The sequence below is a fragment of the Hypanus sabinus genome, chromosome 14, assembly GCF_030144855.1.
Source record: "Hypanus sabinus isolate sHypSab1 chromosome 14, sHypSab1.hap1, whole genome shotgun sequence".
Taxonomy (NCBI): domain Eukaryota; kingdom Metazoa; phylum Chordata; class Chondrichthyes; order Myliobatiformes; family Dasyatidae; genus Hypanus; species Hypanus sabinus.
The window spans coordinates 97,703,122-97,718,233 of NC_082719.1; the positions used below are offsets into that span (position 1 = coordinate 97,703,122).

General features: G+C 39.4%; 1 protein-coding gene across 2 annotated transcripts in view; it reads right to left on the reverse strand.

Moving 5' to 3' along the window:
- LOC132405011 (WD repeat-containing protein 7) overlaps positions 1-15,112 on the reverse strand; it is a 574,145-nt gene that overhangs the window by 375,231 nt on the left and 183,802 nt on the right. For both annotated transcript variants that reach the window (XM_059989685.1, XM_059989684.1), the window contains 2 exons: positions 13,284-14,044; positions 4,747-4,832 (listed from right to left, as the gene is read on the reverse strand). In XM_059989685.1, the coding sequence (XP_059845668.1) occupies positions 4,747-4,832; positions 13,284-14,044 (847 nt within the window). The remainder of the gene's footprint in view (positions 1-4,746; positions 4,833-13,283; positions 14,045-15,112) is intronic.

Sequence of the window (15,112 nt, forward strand, 5' to 3'; positions counted from 1 at the left end):
AATCTAGGAAACGGTACTGCAGCATTAAAGCCAGGACCAACAGGTTCTGGGACAGCTTCTTCCACCAGGCCATCAGGCTGATTAATTCATACTGACACATTGCATTTCTATGCTATATTGACTGTCCTGTTGTACATACTATTTATTACAAATTACTATAAATTGCACATTGCACATTTAGATGGAGACATAACGTAAACATTTTTACTCCACATGTATGTGAAGGATGTAAGAAATAAAGTCAATTCAATTCAATTCTAGTTGGAGATGGTCACTACTGGCACTTGCATGGCTCGAATGTTATTTGCCACTTGTCAGCCCAAGCCTGGATATTGTCCAGGTCCTGCTGCATTTGGCTATGAACTGCTTCACTATCTGAGGAGTCACAAACGGTATAGAACATTGTGCAGTCATCTGTAAACATCCCCACTTCTGATGGAAGGAAGGTCATTGATGAAGCAGCTGAAGATGGTTGGTCCTAGGACACTTCACTGAGGAACTCTTACAGTGATGTCCTGAGGATGAAATGATTGACCTCCAGCCACCACAACCATTTTCCTTTGTGTCAAAAACACCAATGGATGGTTCAATACACAATTGCATCCTACTTTAATGTGAGGGACTGCAGCACTTATCCCTCTTCCACCTTCAAAGACAAAACTACAAAATTACAGTTATTTATCCCAATTCCACCACTAACACATGAAAAAAGCTACATAAAATGCCAATACGTTTATGGCTGGTGATTTTAGATTAATCAGATTTGAATTCCATGTGACTCAAATCAAAGTGCATTTATAATCTAGGGATATACAAATTATGCAGCTTGAGATTTGTTTGCTCACAGGCAGCCACAAAGCAAGAAACCCAAAGAACCCAATTAAAAAAAAGATAATAACAACTGCACAAAGAGAGAGGAAGAAAATACACATCACGCAAACAATAGATGCAAATGACAGCATTCTGAACCAGTCATAAACAACGGAAAATCTGCAAATGCTGGAAATCCAAGCAACATGCACAAAATGCTGGAGGAACTCAGCAGGCCAGGTCATCTATGGAAAAGAGTACAGTCGATGTTTTGGACCGAAACTATTCAGGAGTTATTTTGTGTGTGTTGCACTCTGAACCAGATTGAGACCGTAAATCCGCTCCCAGGAGTAGCCTGATCATAGTGGGGCAAAAATACCACAAAACTCACAGTGAAAACAGCTACTGGAGAGAGGGATTCAGCTGATCCTCACCTCCACACTCATGCTTTTCACCCTGTCTGGGCCAGCGTTTAAGTTGTCCAAGCATCAGGTAGTGCCTCGCTCAAGGACCTAGACCCAGACACCGCACAGCCCAAAGTCATTCTTGATCTTGCGCTTGGAGCAATCCAACGTCGCACCCAGCTTCATTGGACAGACATCAAAATTCATCTGTATCGATTCTTCTCCAAATCGTGCATTCCAGTAGCGAAAGCAATACCAACTTGGTCTGCGTCTGCATCTTAATCACATTGCATTCTGGCTTGGCAATACACCAGTACGACTCATTCTTCAAATCAGCTTCGTCACTGCTTCCTTTTTCGTTGGGACAGTACTAAATGTACCCCAGGCTACTGTGGGAGGAGAGGGAGGAGATTGCTGAGCCTCTGGTGATGCTCTTTGCATCATCAATGGAGACGGGAGAGGTTCCGGAAGATTGAAGGGTTGCGGATGTTGTTCCTTTATTCAAGAAAGGAACTGGAGTGAGTCTTATCTCAGTGATTGGTTGGTAAGTTGATGGAGAAGGTCCTGAGAGGCAGGATTTATGTACATTTGAAGAGGTATAATATGATTAGGAGTAGTCAGCATGGCTTTGTCAAGGGCAGGTCGTGCCTTACAAGCCTGATTGAATTTTTTGAGGATGTGACTAAACACGTTGATGAAGGAAGAGCAGTAGGTGTAGTGTATATGGATTTCAGCAAGGCATTTGATAAAGTACCCCATGCAAGGCTTATTGAGAAAGTAAGGAGGCATGGGATCCAAGGGGACATTGCTTTGTGGATCCAGAACTGGCTTGCCCACAGAAGGCAAAGAGTGGTTGTAGATGGGTTATATTCTGCATGGAGGTACTCTTGGTGATTTTTATAAATGACCTGGATGAAGAAGTGGAGGGATGGGTTAGTAAACCTGCTGATGAGACAAAGTTTGGAGGTGTTGTGGATAGTGTGGAGGGCTGTCAGAGGTTACAGCCGGACATTGATATGATGCAAAACTGGGCTGAGAAGTGGCAGATGGAGTTCAACTCAGATAAGTGTGAGGTGGTTCATTTTGGTAGATCAAATATGATGGCAGAATACAGTATTAATGGTAAGACTCTTGGCAGTGAGGAGGATCAGAGGGATCTTGGAGTCCAAGTCCATAGGACACTCAAAGCAGCTGAGCAGGTTGACTCTGTGGTTCAGAAGGCATACGGTGTATTGGTCTTCATCAATCGTGGAATTGAATTCAGAAGCCAAGAGGTAATGTTGCAGCTATATAGGACCCTGGTCAGATCCCACTTGGAGTACTGTGCTCAGTTCTGGTCGCCTCACTACAGGAAGGATGTGGAAGCCATAGAAAGGGTGCAGAGGAGATTTACAAGGATGTTGCCTGGATTGTGGAGCATGCCTTATGAGAATACGCTGAGTGAACTCGGCCTTTTCTCCTTGGAGCGACGGAGGATGAGAGGTGACCTGATTGAGGTGTATAAGATGATGAGAGGCATTCATCATGTGGATAGTCAGAGGCTTTTTCCCAGGGCTAAAATGCCTGCCACAAGAGGACACAGGTTTAAGGTGCTGGGAAATAGGTACAGAGGTGATGTCAGGGTAAATTTTTTTACTCAGAAAGTGGTGAGTGCGTGGAATGGGCTACCAGCAATGGTGCTAAGGTAAGGACATGTTCGGCACAACTTTGTGGGCCGAAAGGCCTGTATTGCGCTGTAGGTTTTCTAAGTTCTATGTTCCATTGTTTGCATCTGACCACAATTTACTTTAAAAAATTGGTGTTATTAGTAATGTTTTTAGTCTTATTTCTTGCCTTCTGAACTACCAGTAAGTTGTTGCACAACTTCAATAGCACCATCTTAAACTGGAAGACTGATCTTAAATTTTGAAAATTAGAATTTGCCCCATTGAGCCTGCTTCACAATTTACATGTATTAAGAATTTGCTGTGGTGTGGCAGTGCAACATGCAACAAAAAACATTTAACAAATATATATAAAGAACAAAGAATTATATAAAAATAAAGTTAGAGTTAAAATATGGATATGGAAATTAATTATGAAGTATACATAAATGCCAACTAGTATTTACAAGTGAACTGCATTATATAAAGTGTTTGCACTGCAGTGTAGTGATGGGGGTAATAGATACAGAGGCATTTGGGGACTAACTAATATGGTTGACCAGATTAACTATCTGGGGGCAAAAACTTTTAAAAAGATGTAATTTTTTTTTGTTTTAATAGCCCTGAAGCACTTTCCAGAAGAAAGATTTTGGTAAAGGCTGTTTGCAGGGCAGATGGGGTCCACAATAGTTTTTCCTGCTGGCTTCTTTGTCTTGGGCGTATACAAGTCCTGCAGTGGTGGTAGACTGCAGCCAATGACCTTTTCTTCTAGCCTTACAGTTCATTGTTATTTTCATATATACTGAGATAGAAATTGTAGGGAGAACCATATTTTGTACAATATACCAAACATTTTAGCAGTGAAATGTTGTGTAGATGTTGTGTAAAGTCATATTGCCAAGTTATTTCAATTTTTTTTCCTTCACTGCACTTGTATAATATTCCTGGGAGTAAACTCCATCAAATCAGTGTGGTGAAGCTGACATAAAGCAAGTGCTTTATTCTGAATTGAATAATTAATCTTCCTATCAATCACATTGAAAAATCCTAATATATTATGCATCAGCACAGATAATGTTCAGTCAAACTTGCTTATAATAGCATTCTAAAAACAGCAGTCCATGAAATCCTTGCAGAGAGCAACACAGGTAGATTTTGGAGAATCTGGCTATCACCACGTAGACTTTGATTTAAAGGTGGATTATAGCTGAGATGGAAGTAGCTGCATGAAGCCATTCAAACTCAATAAATGCAAGCTTAAGGAGGGAAGTCCTACAAGAAGAATCTAAAATTTTTTAAAAATTTGATGGATAATTGATGACTGGTTAAAAATGATAACTCATTTCCCCTTTCTCCCCCAAAATGAATCAGCGACAATAAAGACTGACAATTTCCATCTGAAAATAACGGTTAAAAACTTTTTTAGATGTTGATGCCTGATAAGTAATTTGACAAACACCATTCGTTGCCCCAACATGTTACATCGCAATTTACTTTTTTAAAATAATAGCTGTAACAATTAAGCTACTGAACTTGTGGGGATAAGTAATTCCAGATGAATGCTGAAATTTATAGTCAGAATTTTTTTTTGATAAAACTATGATATAAAATTTTCTGCCTTCCAAACCTCATTTTCATTATAAAAAGGAAAATGAATTCCAAATACCATTCAAAATTTACTGAAGTACCTACTGGAAAGAAACGACATTCCAATACCTCCAGTGCATTTATTTTAAATCATTGAATTTTAACCTCTTATTGCACAATTCAACAAAGTAGAATAATATTTCAACATAAAAGAATGAAGTGGGGTGATTTCACATTTTGTATTTAGCCTTCTGCTGTCACTTTAATACTGTGCTCCTTGCCAAGCTTTGCTTTGTAGTTACCTTGTTTGATCTGCCCCTGTACAGCAGTGAAGACTGGAGGGGAAGGGTTCCCTTTAGTCATCTCTGGGGTGCTTGGTTTCTGTGGTCTGCAAGGAATAAAAATCAAATATTAATTATAAGTCCTTCAGAAGAGGTCAGGATTCCTTGGGGTTCAGGATTTGAAGCTCAACCATATCAGTCATATGGTGTCAGTTTGTGTCATCCCACCTCATCAACAAATCTCTTAAGTAACCACAGACTTATGATTATAATCTCTTTAACTACAAAACAATAAGTCAGAAAGCATTTCTCAGAAACATTTCAGAGCTAAAATGCATTGAACGGAATACTTTATACTACATCATTAAGTCAAAGTTATTTAAGAAAAAAAAGAAACGACCAGTGTTAGTAAATCACAAACAAGAGAAAATCTGAAGATGCTAGAAATTCAAGGCAGCACACAGAAATTGCTGGAGGAACTCAGCAAGTCAAGCAGCATCTATGGAAATGAATAAACAGTCAATGTTTCAGGCCAAGACCCTTCATCAGGACTGAATGTTAGTGTGTTCTTGAGAAGTCCTGAAAGATACCAATGTGCATTATATAATCTAAAATAATGTTAAATTTAATTACAAAACTTAATAAATTCTGGCAAGAGAAATAAAATAATTGACAGGCTTGATCAGAGTGAAAAGAACACAGAAGATTCTGCAGATGCTGGAAATCCAGAGTAACACACACAAAATGCTGAAGAAACTCAGCAAGTCAGGTAACATCTATAGAAAAGAGTGAACAGTCAATATTTCGGACCGAGACCATTCTTCAGGACTCAAAAAGGGTCTTGGCCTGAAACATCAACTGTTTACTCTTTTCCATAGATGCTGCCTGGCCTGCCAAGTTCCTCCAGCATTTTGTCTGTGTTACAGGTGATAGGTGAAGCCAGGTGGGTGGGGGAGGGGGAAAGAAGAATGAAGCTGGGAGGTGATAAAGTGGAAAAGGTAAATGGTTGGAGAAGAAGTCTGATGGGAGAGGAGTGTGGACCATGGGAGAAAGGGAAGAAAGAGGGGCACCAGGAGAGATGAGAAGAAGAGGTAAGAGGCCAGAGTGGGGAATCCTCTCCTTTTACTTCTCCCACCTATTACCTCCCAGCTGCATACTTCAATCCCCCTTCCACCACCCACCCACCTACCCCCTCACCTGGTCTCATCTATCACTTGCCAGCTTGTACTTCTCATTTTCCCCCCACCTTCTTATTCTGGCATCATTCCCCCTTCCTTTCCAGTCCTGATGAAGGATCTTGGCCTGAAATACGACTGTTTATTCATTTCAGTAGACGCTGCCTCATCTGCTGAATTGCTTCAGCATGTTGTGTGAATTGAACAGAATAATGCTTAAGCATAGAAAGCAGACACCCTTGAGCTAATCATCAATTCCTAATGAAAAGTGTATAATGAAGGTAAATTTAAATACTATTAAATCCTAAAATTGGCACTTGGATGATAGAAAAATGGAGGGCTACGTAAGCGGCAAGGGTTTGATTGATCTTACAGTGTTGTAAGGTCAGCAGAATATAGTAGGCTAAAGGGCCTGTACTATACTGTGCTGTAGTATTCTATGTTCAAAAAATACTTATCTTTGTAAAGCAGGAAGAACACAACTTTAATTCTGTTTTGTTCTTTAAAATTCAGCCAAACTGCCTTATTACTACAATAATTTTCTATGATGTTTTATCGACTTTTGAATATTTACTTGTGTCATTTCACAAATCGTTGAAACATCAAAATTAAAATACATTTGCATCTTTCAAGATTGCTCCAGAATTCACGGAATTCTAAAACTGTACAGCACAGAAGCGGGAATGCAAAGCTGACTGGGATATGTTGTTTTCCACTCATCCCATTTATCGTATCCCTCTATGCCTTTCCTATCTGAGTACCTGTCCAAATGACTGTGAAACATCTGCTTCTACCCCTCTTCCGGCAGCTTGTTGTAGTGAACCACCTGACTCTGTGTGAAGAACAACTTGCCCCTCAGATCTCCTTTGACATTCTCCCCTTTCAACATAAATCTACTATTTTTATTGCTCTCACATTGAGCATGGTGATCAGAACCTTACACATTCCCAGTATGGTCAAATCAATACTTGTTCAGTGGAAACATAGCACCATGGTAGTGTACCGGTTAGCGCAACGCTATTACAGCTTGGGACATTGGACACCGTCTGTGAGGAGTTTGTATGTTCTCCCCATGAGTGCATGGGTTTCATCTGTGTGATCCAGTTTTCTACAACACTCTAAAGACAAATAGGTTAGAAGGTAAATGGTCATTGTACATTAAATTGTCCTGTGATTAGGCTAGATCAATAAGTTGGTTGCTGGGTACAGCTTGAAGGGCTGGAAGGGCCCACTCTACGGCTGTATTTCTAAATAAGTGAATAAGTCCTATCTCGTATTCAATAGCTTGGCCCATGACGGCAAACACACAAAATACCTCTTCAGTACCCAATCCACCTATGTCATTATTTACAGGGATTTGAAGCATAATGTCTCTCTGTATATCAATACACCTAAAGTTTCCATCACTTACTACTTAAGTATAATTCTTTTTGTACTTTTGTAATAATGAGAGGTATTGATCATGTGGAAAGTCAGAGGCTTTTTCCCAGGGCTGAAATGGCTAGCACTAGAGGGCACAGTTTTAAGGTGCTTGGGAGTAGGTACAGAGGAGATGGCAGGGGCAAGTTTTTTTTTTATGCAGACAGTAGTGAGTGCATGGTATGGACTGTTGGCGACAGTTGTGGAGGTGGAAACGATAGAGTCTTTTAAAAGACTCCTGGATGGCTACATGGAGCTTAGAAAAATAGAGGGCTACGGGTAAAGCCTATGTAACAGTTTCTTCCCCCAAGCTATCAGACTCCTCAATACCCAGAGCCTGGACTGACACCTTACTGCCCTATTGTCCTGTTTATTATTTATTGTAATGTCTGCACTGTTTTGTGCACTTTATGCAGTCCTGGGTAGGTCTGTAGTCTATTGTAGTTGTTTTTTATTCTCTGTGTTGTTTTTTACGTAGCTCAGTCTAGTTTTTGTACTGTGTCATGTAACACCATGGTCCTGAAAAATGTTGGCTCATTTTTACAATGTACTGTACATAGCAGTTATGGTCGTAATGACAATAAAAATGACTTGACTAGTTCTAAGGTAGGGACATGTACGGCACAGTTTTATGGGCTGAAGAGCCTGTATTGTGCTGTATGTTTTCTATGTTTCTACATCTTCCCATGGAAAGTAGCCAATGAAAATTTGGGCGCCACAGTAGCAGAGCAGAGAGCAATATATACAACATATAGCAAATGCAATATTCCAACTGTAGCTGAACGGATATTTTCTAAAGTTTATCATAACCTCGCTGCTCTTATCTTTTGTGAAAACAGCCTACCTCTGACATACTCCCCATACTTTTTTCCAAACACCCTAAAGTATGCACATTCGTATCAGCCACTTCCACTCCGTGCTGTAATATTTTATGTTCTAATAATCACTGAGGGACACCACTGGACATGAACATTTGTTTTCAAATCACAATAACAATTATCTACCATTGTTCTTATTACCCTTATTAACTAACCAATTTTGAATCTGATTTATCAGCTTTGCCATTGTCCAATGGCTTTAAGTGTATGGTCCAATCACCCTTACAGGGACATTGTCAAAAGCCTTAAAAGAAGACCACATGGACCACACCAGCCACACTGTCCTCATTATTACATTTTGTTAACTCAGCAAAAACTTCTATCAAATTCATTAGACAGGAAGAAACTTAAGACTTTTACAATACTGATGCAAGAGAAATTCTCAACACTTTAAACATAGAACATTACAGCATTGTACAGACCCTTCAGCCCACAATGTTGTGCCAACCTTTTAACATACTCAAAGATCAATCTACCCCTTCCCTCCTGTGTAGACCTCCATTTTACTATCATCCATGTGCCAATCTAAGTATTTCTTAAATAACCCTAATGCATCTGCTTCTATCAACAGCCCTGACTTCTTGCACATTCCATGCACCCACAACTCCCTGTGAAAAAAACTACAGTACCTCTGACATTGCCCCTTATCCCTGCTCCTGTCACCTTAAAGTTATGCCCCGTAGTTTTAACCATTTCTGCATTGGCAAAACATCTCTGCCTGAACACTCTATCTATGATTCTTATCATCTTATATACCTCATTCTCCTTCGCTCCAAGGAGAAAAATCTGAACTCGCTCAATCTATCCCCATGGGACATGTCCTCTAATCCAGACAGCACCCTGGTAAATCTCCTCTGAACTCCCTCTAACGCTTCCACATTCTTCCCATAACGAGAGGACCAGAACTGAGCACGTTACTCCAAACATGGTCTAACCAAGGTTTTATAGAGCTGCAATATTACCTCACTGCATCCTCCGATCTCAATACCCCAAACAATAAAGGCCAATACGCCATTAGCCTTCCCAACTACCCTATCAACTTGCATGGCTACTTAGTGGGATCTTTGAACTTGGACCCTAAGGCTCCTCTGCTCCTCCACACGGCTCAGAATCCAGATATCAACCTTGTACTCTGATTTTAAGTTCCAAAGTTTATCACTTCACACTTTCCTGGATTATAAGGGGAGAAATGAAATTAAGAATTTGGAGTTGACTGAAATTTCAAGGAAAGGATAAAAGATCACAATAGAGCTTTAAAATATGTGTAAAGCTATAACTGGAGGACGAAAACAACTCTCTGGGAGCACATTTAGAGATTTAGGGGAAATGCAAATGAACAAACAGCATATTGAAACAAAAATGACAAAAAAGTTGAAGATGCAGGAAGTTTGGAATAAAATCAGAAAATGACGGAAACACTTTGCAGGTCAATACAACGAAGAATCTTCAACCTGAAATGTTGTCTCTTTTTTACTTTCCATTACTTTACCTGCTCAATTTATTGTTCTTGTTTCACTTAGTTGTAACAAATGGGCTAAAGGAGTTTACTGATAAATATGATAGATTAATGACTGAAAAAGGAAACCTAGTTCCATTAATACTGTGTATTTTATGATCCTAAAATGCCCAAAATATTTTATGTCCAATTGTGTACATCTGAAGTATTATCTACTTAGGTAGAGTCGTAAAGAAAGCTTTTGGCACATTGGCCTTCATAAATCAAAGTACTGAGTGCAGCAGTTTGGATGTTACATTGAAGTAATACAAGACATTGGTGAGGCCAAATTTGCAGTTCTGGTCAATTACCTACAGGAAAGATATCAATAAGATTGAAAGAGTACAGAGAATATTTACAAATATGTTACTGGGACTTAAAGACATGAGTTATAGTGGTGCTAGAAAGTTTGTGAACCCTGTAGAATTTTCACTATAAATGAACAAGTATAACATTTTTTGTGTTATTTATTTAATTGGGTTCCCTTAATCATATTTTAGGACATGTGAAGATCTGATCACATTTTAGGTCGTACTTATGCAGAAATAGAGAAAATTCTACAAGGTTTACAAACTTCTAGCACCACCGTATAGGGAAAGGATGTACAGGTTAGGAGTATTCCCTGGAGTGCAGGAGAATAATGGAAGATTTGACAGAGGCAAACAAAATTATGAGGAGTATAGACAGAGGAAATGCAAGCAGGCTTTTTCCACTGAGGTTCGATGAGACTAGAACCAGAGGTCATAGATTAAGGGTGAAAGGTGAACTGCTTAAGGGGATCACAAGTAGGAACATCTTCACTTGCAGGGTGGTGCAAATGTGGAACAAGCTGCCAGTGGAAGAGGTGAATGCAGGTTTGATTTCAACATTTGAGAGTTGTACATGAGAGGGAGAGGTGGTCCAGGTGCAGGTCGAAGGTACTAGGGAGACTAATAGTTTAGCATGGACTTGATGGGCCAAAGGGGTTGTTTCTGTGCTGCAGTGCACTATGTCTCTAAGCGTAATCAATGTGGATATAACATCTATTCAAGTTATTGTCAGCAAGATGGTAAAACACACTCTCAGCATTGCACAGTACTGGCCTGAGTTAATAGTACAAATCTGAAATAACTTGAAACTAAAGATGTTTAAATCTAAAACCTGATGCAGGAGTATGTACTATACTGCATCACACTGAGACCAAGCTCAAGTTAATTGACTGTACAGTTTCTGTCCAGGTTATGAATGCCCAAATTCTAGTAATTTCTCTTCTATTTACAGGAGCCTGAAGACCCACACTCAACATTTTAAGAACAGTTTATTGCCTTCCACCATTAGATTTCTGAACTGTCCATGAACACTACCTCATTACTTGTCTTTTGCACAATTTATTTATTTTTGTAACTTGGGGTAATATTTTATTAACTATAGTAATTTTTGCTGCATCAGAACAACAAATATCACAAAACCACACATAATGTGCTGAATGAACTCAGTAGGTCAGGCAGCATCTATGGAGAGGAATAAACTCAGGTTACCACAGGTTGCCCTTGGTTGTCTTAGGTTTTTATTTAAATATTGCTAAGCAACCTCATTTCTGAACTGTTCTCTGTCATAATCTGTGCAGAACCTGCACCAGGAAAAAATAGGCTGATGCTTCTGTTGAACTTTGTGTAATAGAGTTTTGAATAAATGCAGGTGAAAATTCAAACAAATTTACATACTAATACCATAATTCAGTCTGCCCAACACACTTTTTTGTTTGCCACAAACTACCAGTTCCAAGTTAAATAGATGCTGCTTCTAAGGAACTAGTCATTCAAGACACAATCTGATAGTAGAATAGCAGTGTGGATGGAGATGCACAGATGGATGGGATAATTCATCATTATCATCATTATGTGCAGTATTATACAGCGTGGGTGATCATGATCTCCATGACCATGATGATTCTTAGCAAATTTTTCTACAGAAGTGGTTTTCAATTGCCTGTTAAAATTATTTATTATTGACATACAGTGCGGAATAGGCCCTTCTGACCCTTTTGAGCCACACTGCCCAGTAACCCATGACTTAATCCAGCCTTATCATGGACAACTTACAATGACCAATTAACCCACCAATTTGTATGCTTTTAGACTGTGGTAGGAAAACAGAACACCCAGAGGCAACCCACACAGTCATGGAGAGAACGTACAAACTCCTTACAGGCAGCTGCGGGAATTAAACCCAGGTTGCTGAAACTATAATGCGTTGTGCTAACTACTACACTACCATGCTGCCCTTCTTGTGGGCAGTGTCTTTACAAGATGGGTGACTCCAGCCATTATCAATACTCTTCAGAGATTGTCTGCCTGGTGTCAGTGGTCACATAACCAGGACTTGTGATGTGCACCAGCTGCTCATACGACCATCCACCACCTGCTCCCATGGCTTCACATGACCCTGATCGGGGGGGATAAGCAGATGCTACACCTTGTCCAAGGGTGACTGGCAAGCTAGCTGAGGGAAGGAGCATCTTACATCTCCTTTGGTAGAGACATTCATCCAACCCACCATCCATGTGGGATAACTAGAGACTGAAATATACATGTGGAAATCGTTGTTATCTACAATATTTCACATTAAAATCATAAATAAATAGTGATTAACAGGAGAGAGAAAAAGAACGATAACTAAGGGCAGCATGACAACATTGTCGTTAGCAGTATGCATTACAGCATCAGCTATAACATTGAAGTGCAATACCGCCATCTGTAAGAAGTTAGGACTTCCTCGCCACGACCATGTGGATTTCCTCCAGGTTCACCAGTTTCCCCCCACATTCAAGGGTTCAGGTTGATGAGTTGTGGGTATACTGTGTTGTCAATACTCACAGGCTGCATCAGGTACATCCCCAACGCAATGATGCATTTTATTGTATGTTTTTATGTTTTGATATACATGACTAATAAAACTTTAAATTGATTACTTAAGCAACCAATTTTTTTTTAAAGATTGTAGTGGGATAGACATGAATAAATGCAAGATGCAAGACAGGCTTTTCATTGTATCTTGGTTCGTGTAACAATAATGAACCAATTCCAATTATAGCCATCCAAAGGATGACAATGTTGTGATTGAAAAACTTCTAATGATGTTGAATGATTGTGGCAGGAAACTGGATCTGACAGGACGGAAAAATAAATTAAAGACGGGCATAATTGTTCAGGTTTGGACAAGCAAAGCCAGGTAAGATTTTATGATCAGCAGAAAGACCTACACATACCAACAGGCCAAGATGGAGTTGGTAAGAGTTAATTTCAAATGTGATGTGAAGAGCGGTGTATGGTAACAAAAATAAGACAACAAAGAGAAAAGAATTGTTCAAAATAGCATGGCAGTTAAAACTCTGACTATAAAACACAGTCTTATTCTTAAAGCTGTACTTATTTTTGCCGAAGCTATCACATACATACACCAACGTAATTAGAAATTAAGTGCACTGAGTTTTCAAAGAAACAGTTATGTCACAGTTTTACCAAGCAATAATTCTACATCAAAATCTATTACTAATTCAATATGTTAAAATTATTTTGCTCTAAAATAATGAGAATAGAGGTTAATTCCCACCTTGGTGGCAGTTTTTTCATATGTTCCCCAATGAACGTAGCGTTGGTCATGCTCATCAAAGTATTGGCTAAGGAAATGAGAGAGAGCAGGTGTTGGGTTGTGACTGCTCGGGATACATTGTACGTGCTGTTTCCCAAAGTCGGTCTTTTTCCTGTTTCGTTAGCACCATCTAGTGTCTTGAAAGCAGTCTGTTTAAATCCAGGAAGCATCAGTGACATATGTCCTCCCCTTGACAGCAAGCCAAAAGATACAGGGCAGTGAGGTTTCAACATACCAAGCTGCATGAGACAAACCTCATCTAATTGTTCATTCAGACCCCAAGCATGCAGACATGACATGAATAATTTTGCTGTGTCCATTGTTAAGTTATATTCTAACAAGGTGAGAGGTTTTGACTTGTTGCCCTTGTACTCAGGATCACCCTCTTCCCTCTTCTGTCTCTTTATGTCGTCATCTTCATCTTCATCATCATCTAACAAATGTTCTTTAATGTTCTCTTTGATCGTTTCCTTCACCTGCTGGAAAAGGACTGCTGCTCGCTTTCCAGTAAGAAAGGAGCTGCTTTTGTCTGTGCCACCCGGTGCTTTCTGGAGGCTCTCTGGAGATATAAGTGTAGGATTGGGTCTGGATGCTTCTTCTGTTAGAAGCTGGATAATCAGTGCTTCCACATCAAAAAATAATATATGGATATCTGGATCAATCAGATTTGTCTTCATGGCTTGCACCATAAGTGCATTATGGGAGTATTTTGGTAAAGCCCCCTAGAGAAAAAGGCAAACAAAAGTAAACATGCAAATTAGTATATAACAAACTCAAAGCTCCAGAAAAAAAAACAATTCACACTTACATATCCAAAGCATTCTCAGCAGTAACTTTAGACTGTAAATTAATACAATCAATTAAAACTGTAAATTATCACAGGACAGATGGTACCAAAGCAGTTAGCACAAGCAATCAGTAACCAAGATTCAATTTTGACGCCGTATTTAGCAAGTTTGTATGTTCTCCCTATAACCATACAGGTTTCCTCCAGGTGCTCCCACATTCTGAAAACATACGGATTAGGGTTGGCAGTTGAGGCCATGTTATGTTGGAACCAGTCTCGGACTGTGTTGGTCATTGACGACAATGATGCATTTCACTGTATCTTTTGATGTTTCGACGTACATGTGCCAAATAAAACTAATTTTAATTTTAATCTTAATATGTTAACAAACATGACAGAAGTCAAAATAATTGTATTGCAATGAGAATCTTCACCATCTCAAGACCACTACGTCTATTGACAAAAGAATTATTAACATCATAGGGTATATTTAAAGCAGAGGATGTTAGGTTCTTAATCAGAATCAGATTTAGTATCATTAGATGTCATGAAATTTGTTGTTTTGCAGCAGCAGTACATTGCATATAATAAAAAGTGTGCATGCGTGCGTGCATGTGTGTGTCAGAAAGAGAAAGAAAGTAAAGGCATCAAAGGTTACAGGGAGAAGGCAGGAGAAATGGTTTGAGAGGGACAATCAATCAGCCATGAGGGAATGGTGGAGCAGGTTCGATGGGCCAAAGGGTGTAATTGTGCTCTTATCCCCTGTATAAATGAATGTTTGCCACAATTGCTTGTTTTATTTATAAGTACTAGCCCTGTACAAGTGTGGAATAGACTTCACTTGTATAACATTAACAAAAGATGCTGATATTCCCATAAGCAGAATTTTAGCAATAGTAAACCTTGAAGTGTGATGCAAACAGCTGGCCACATGAATGATTTGTAATGCCTGGTTAACCTCTGCAACACTGAAAGCCACTTTTGGTTTGTACCAATGACGTCC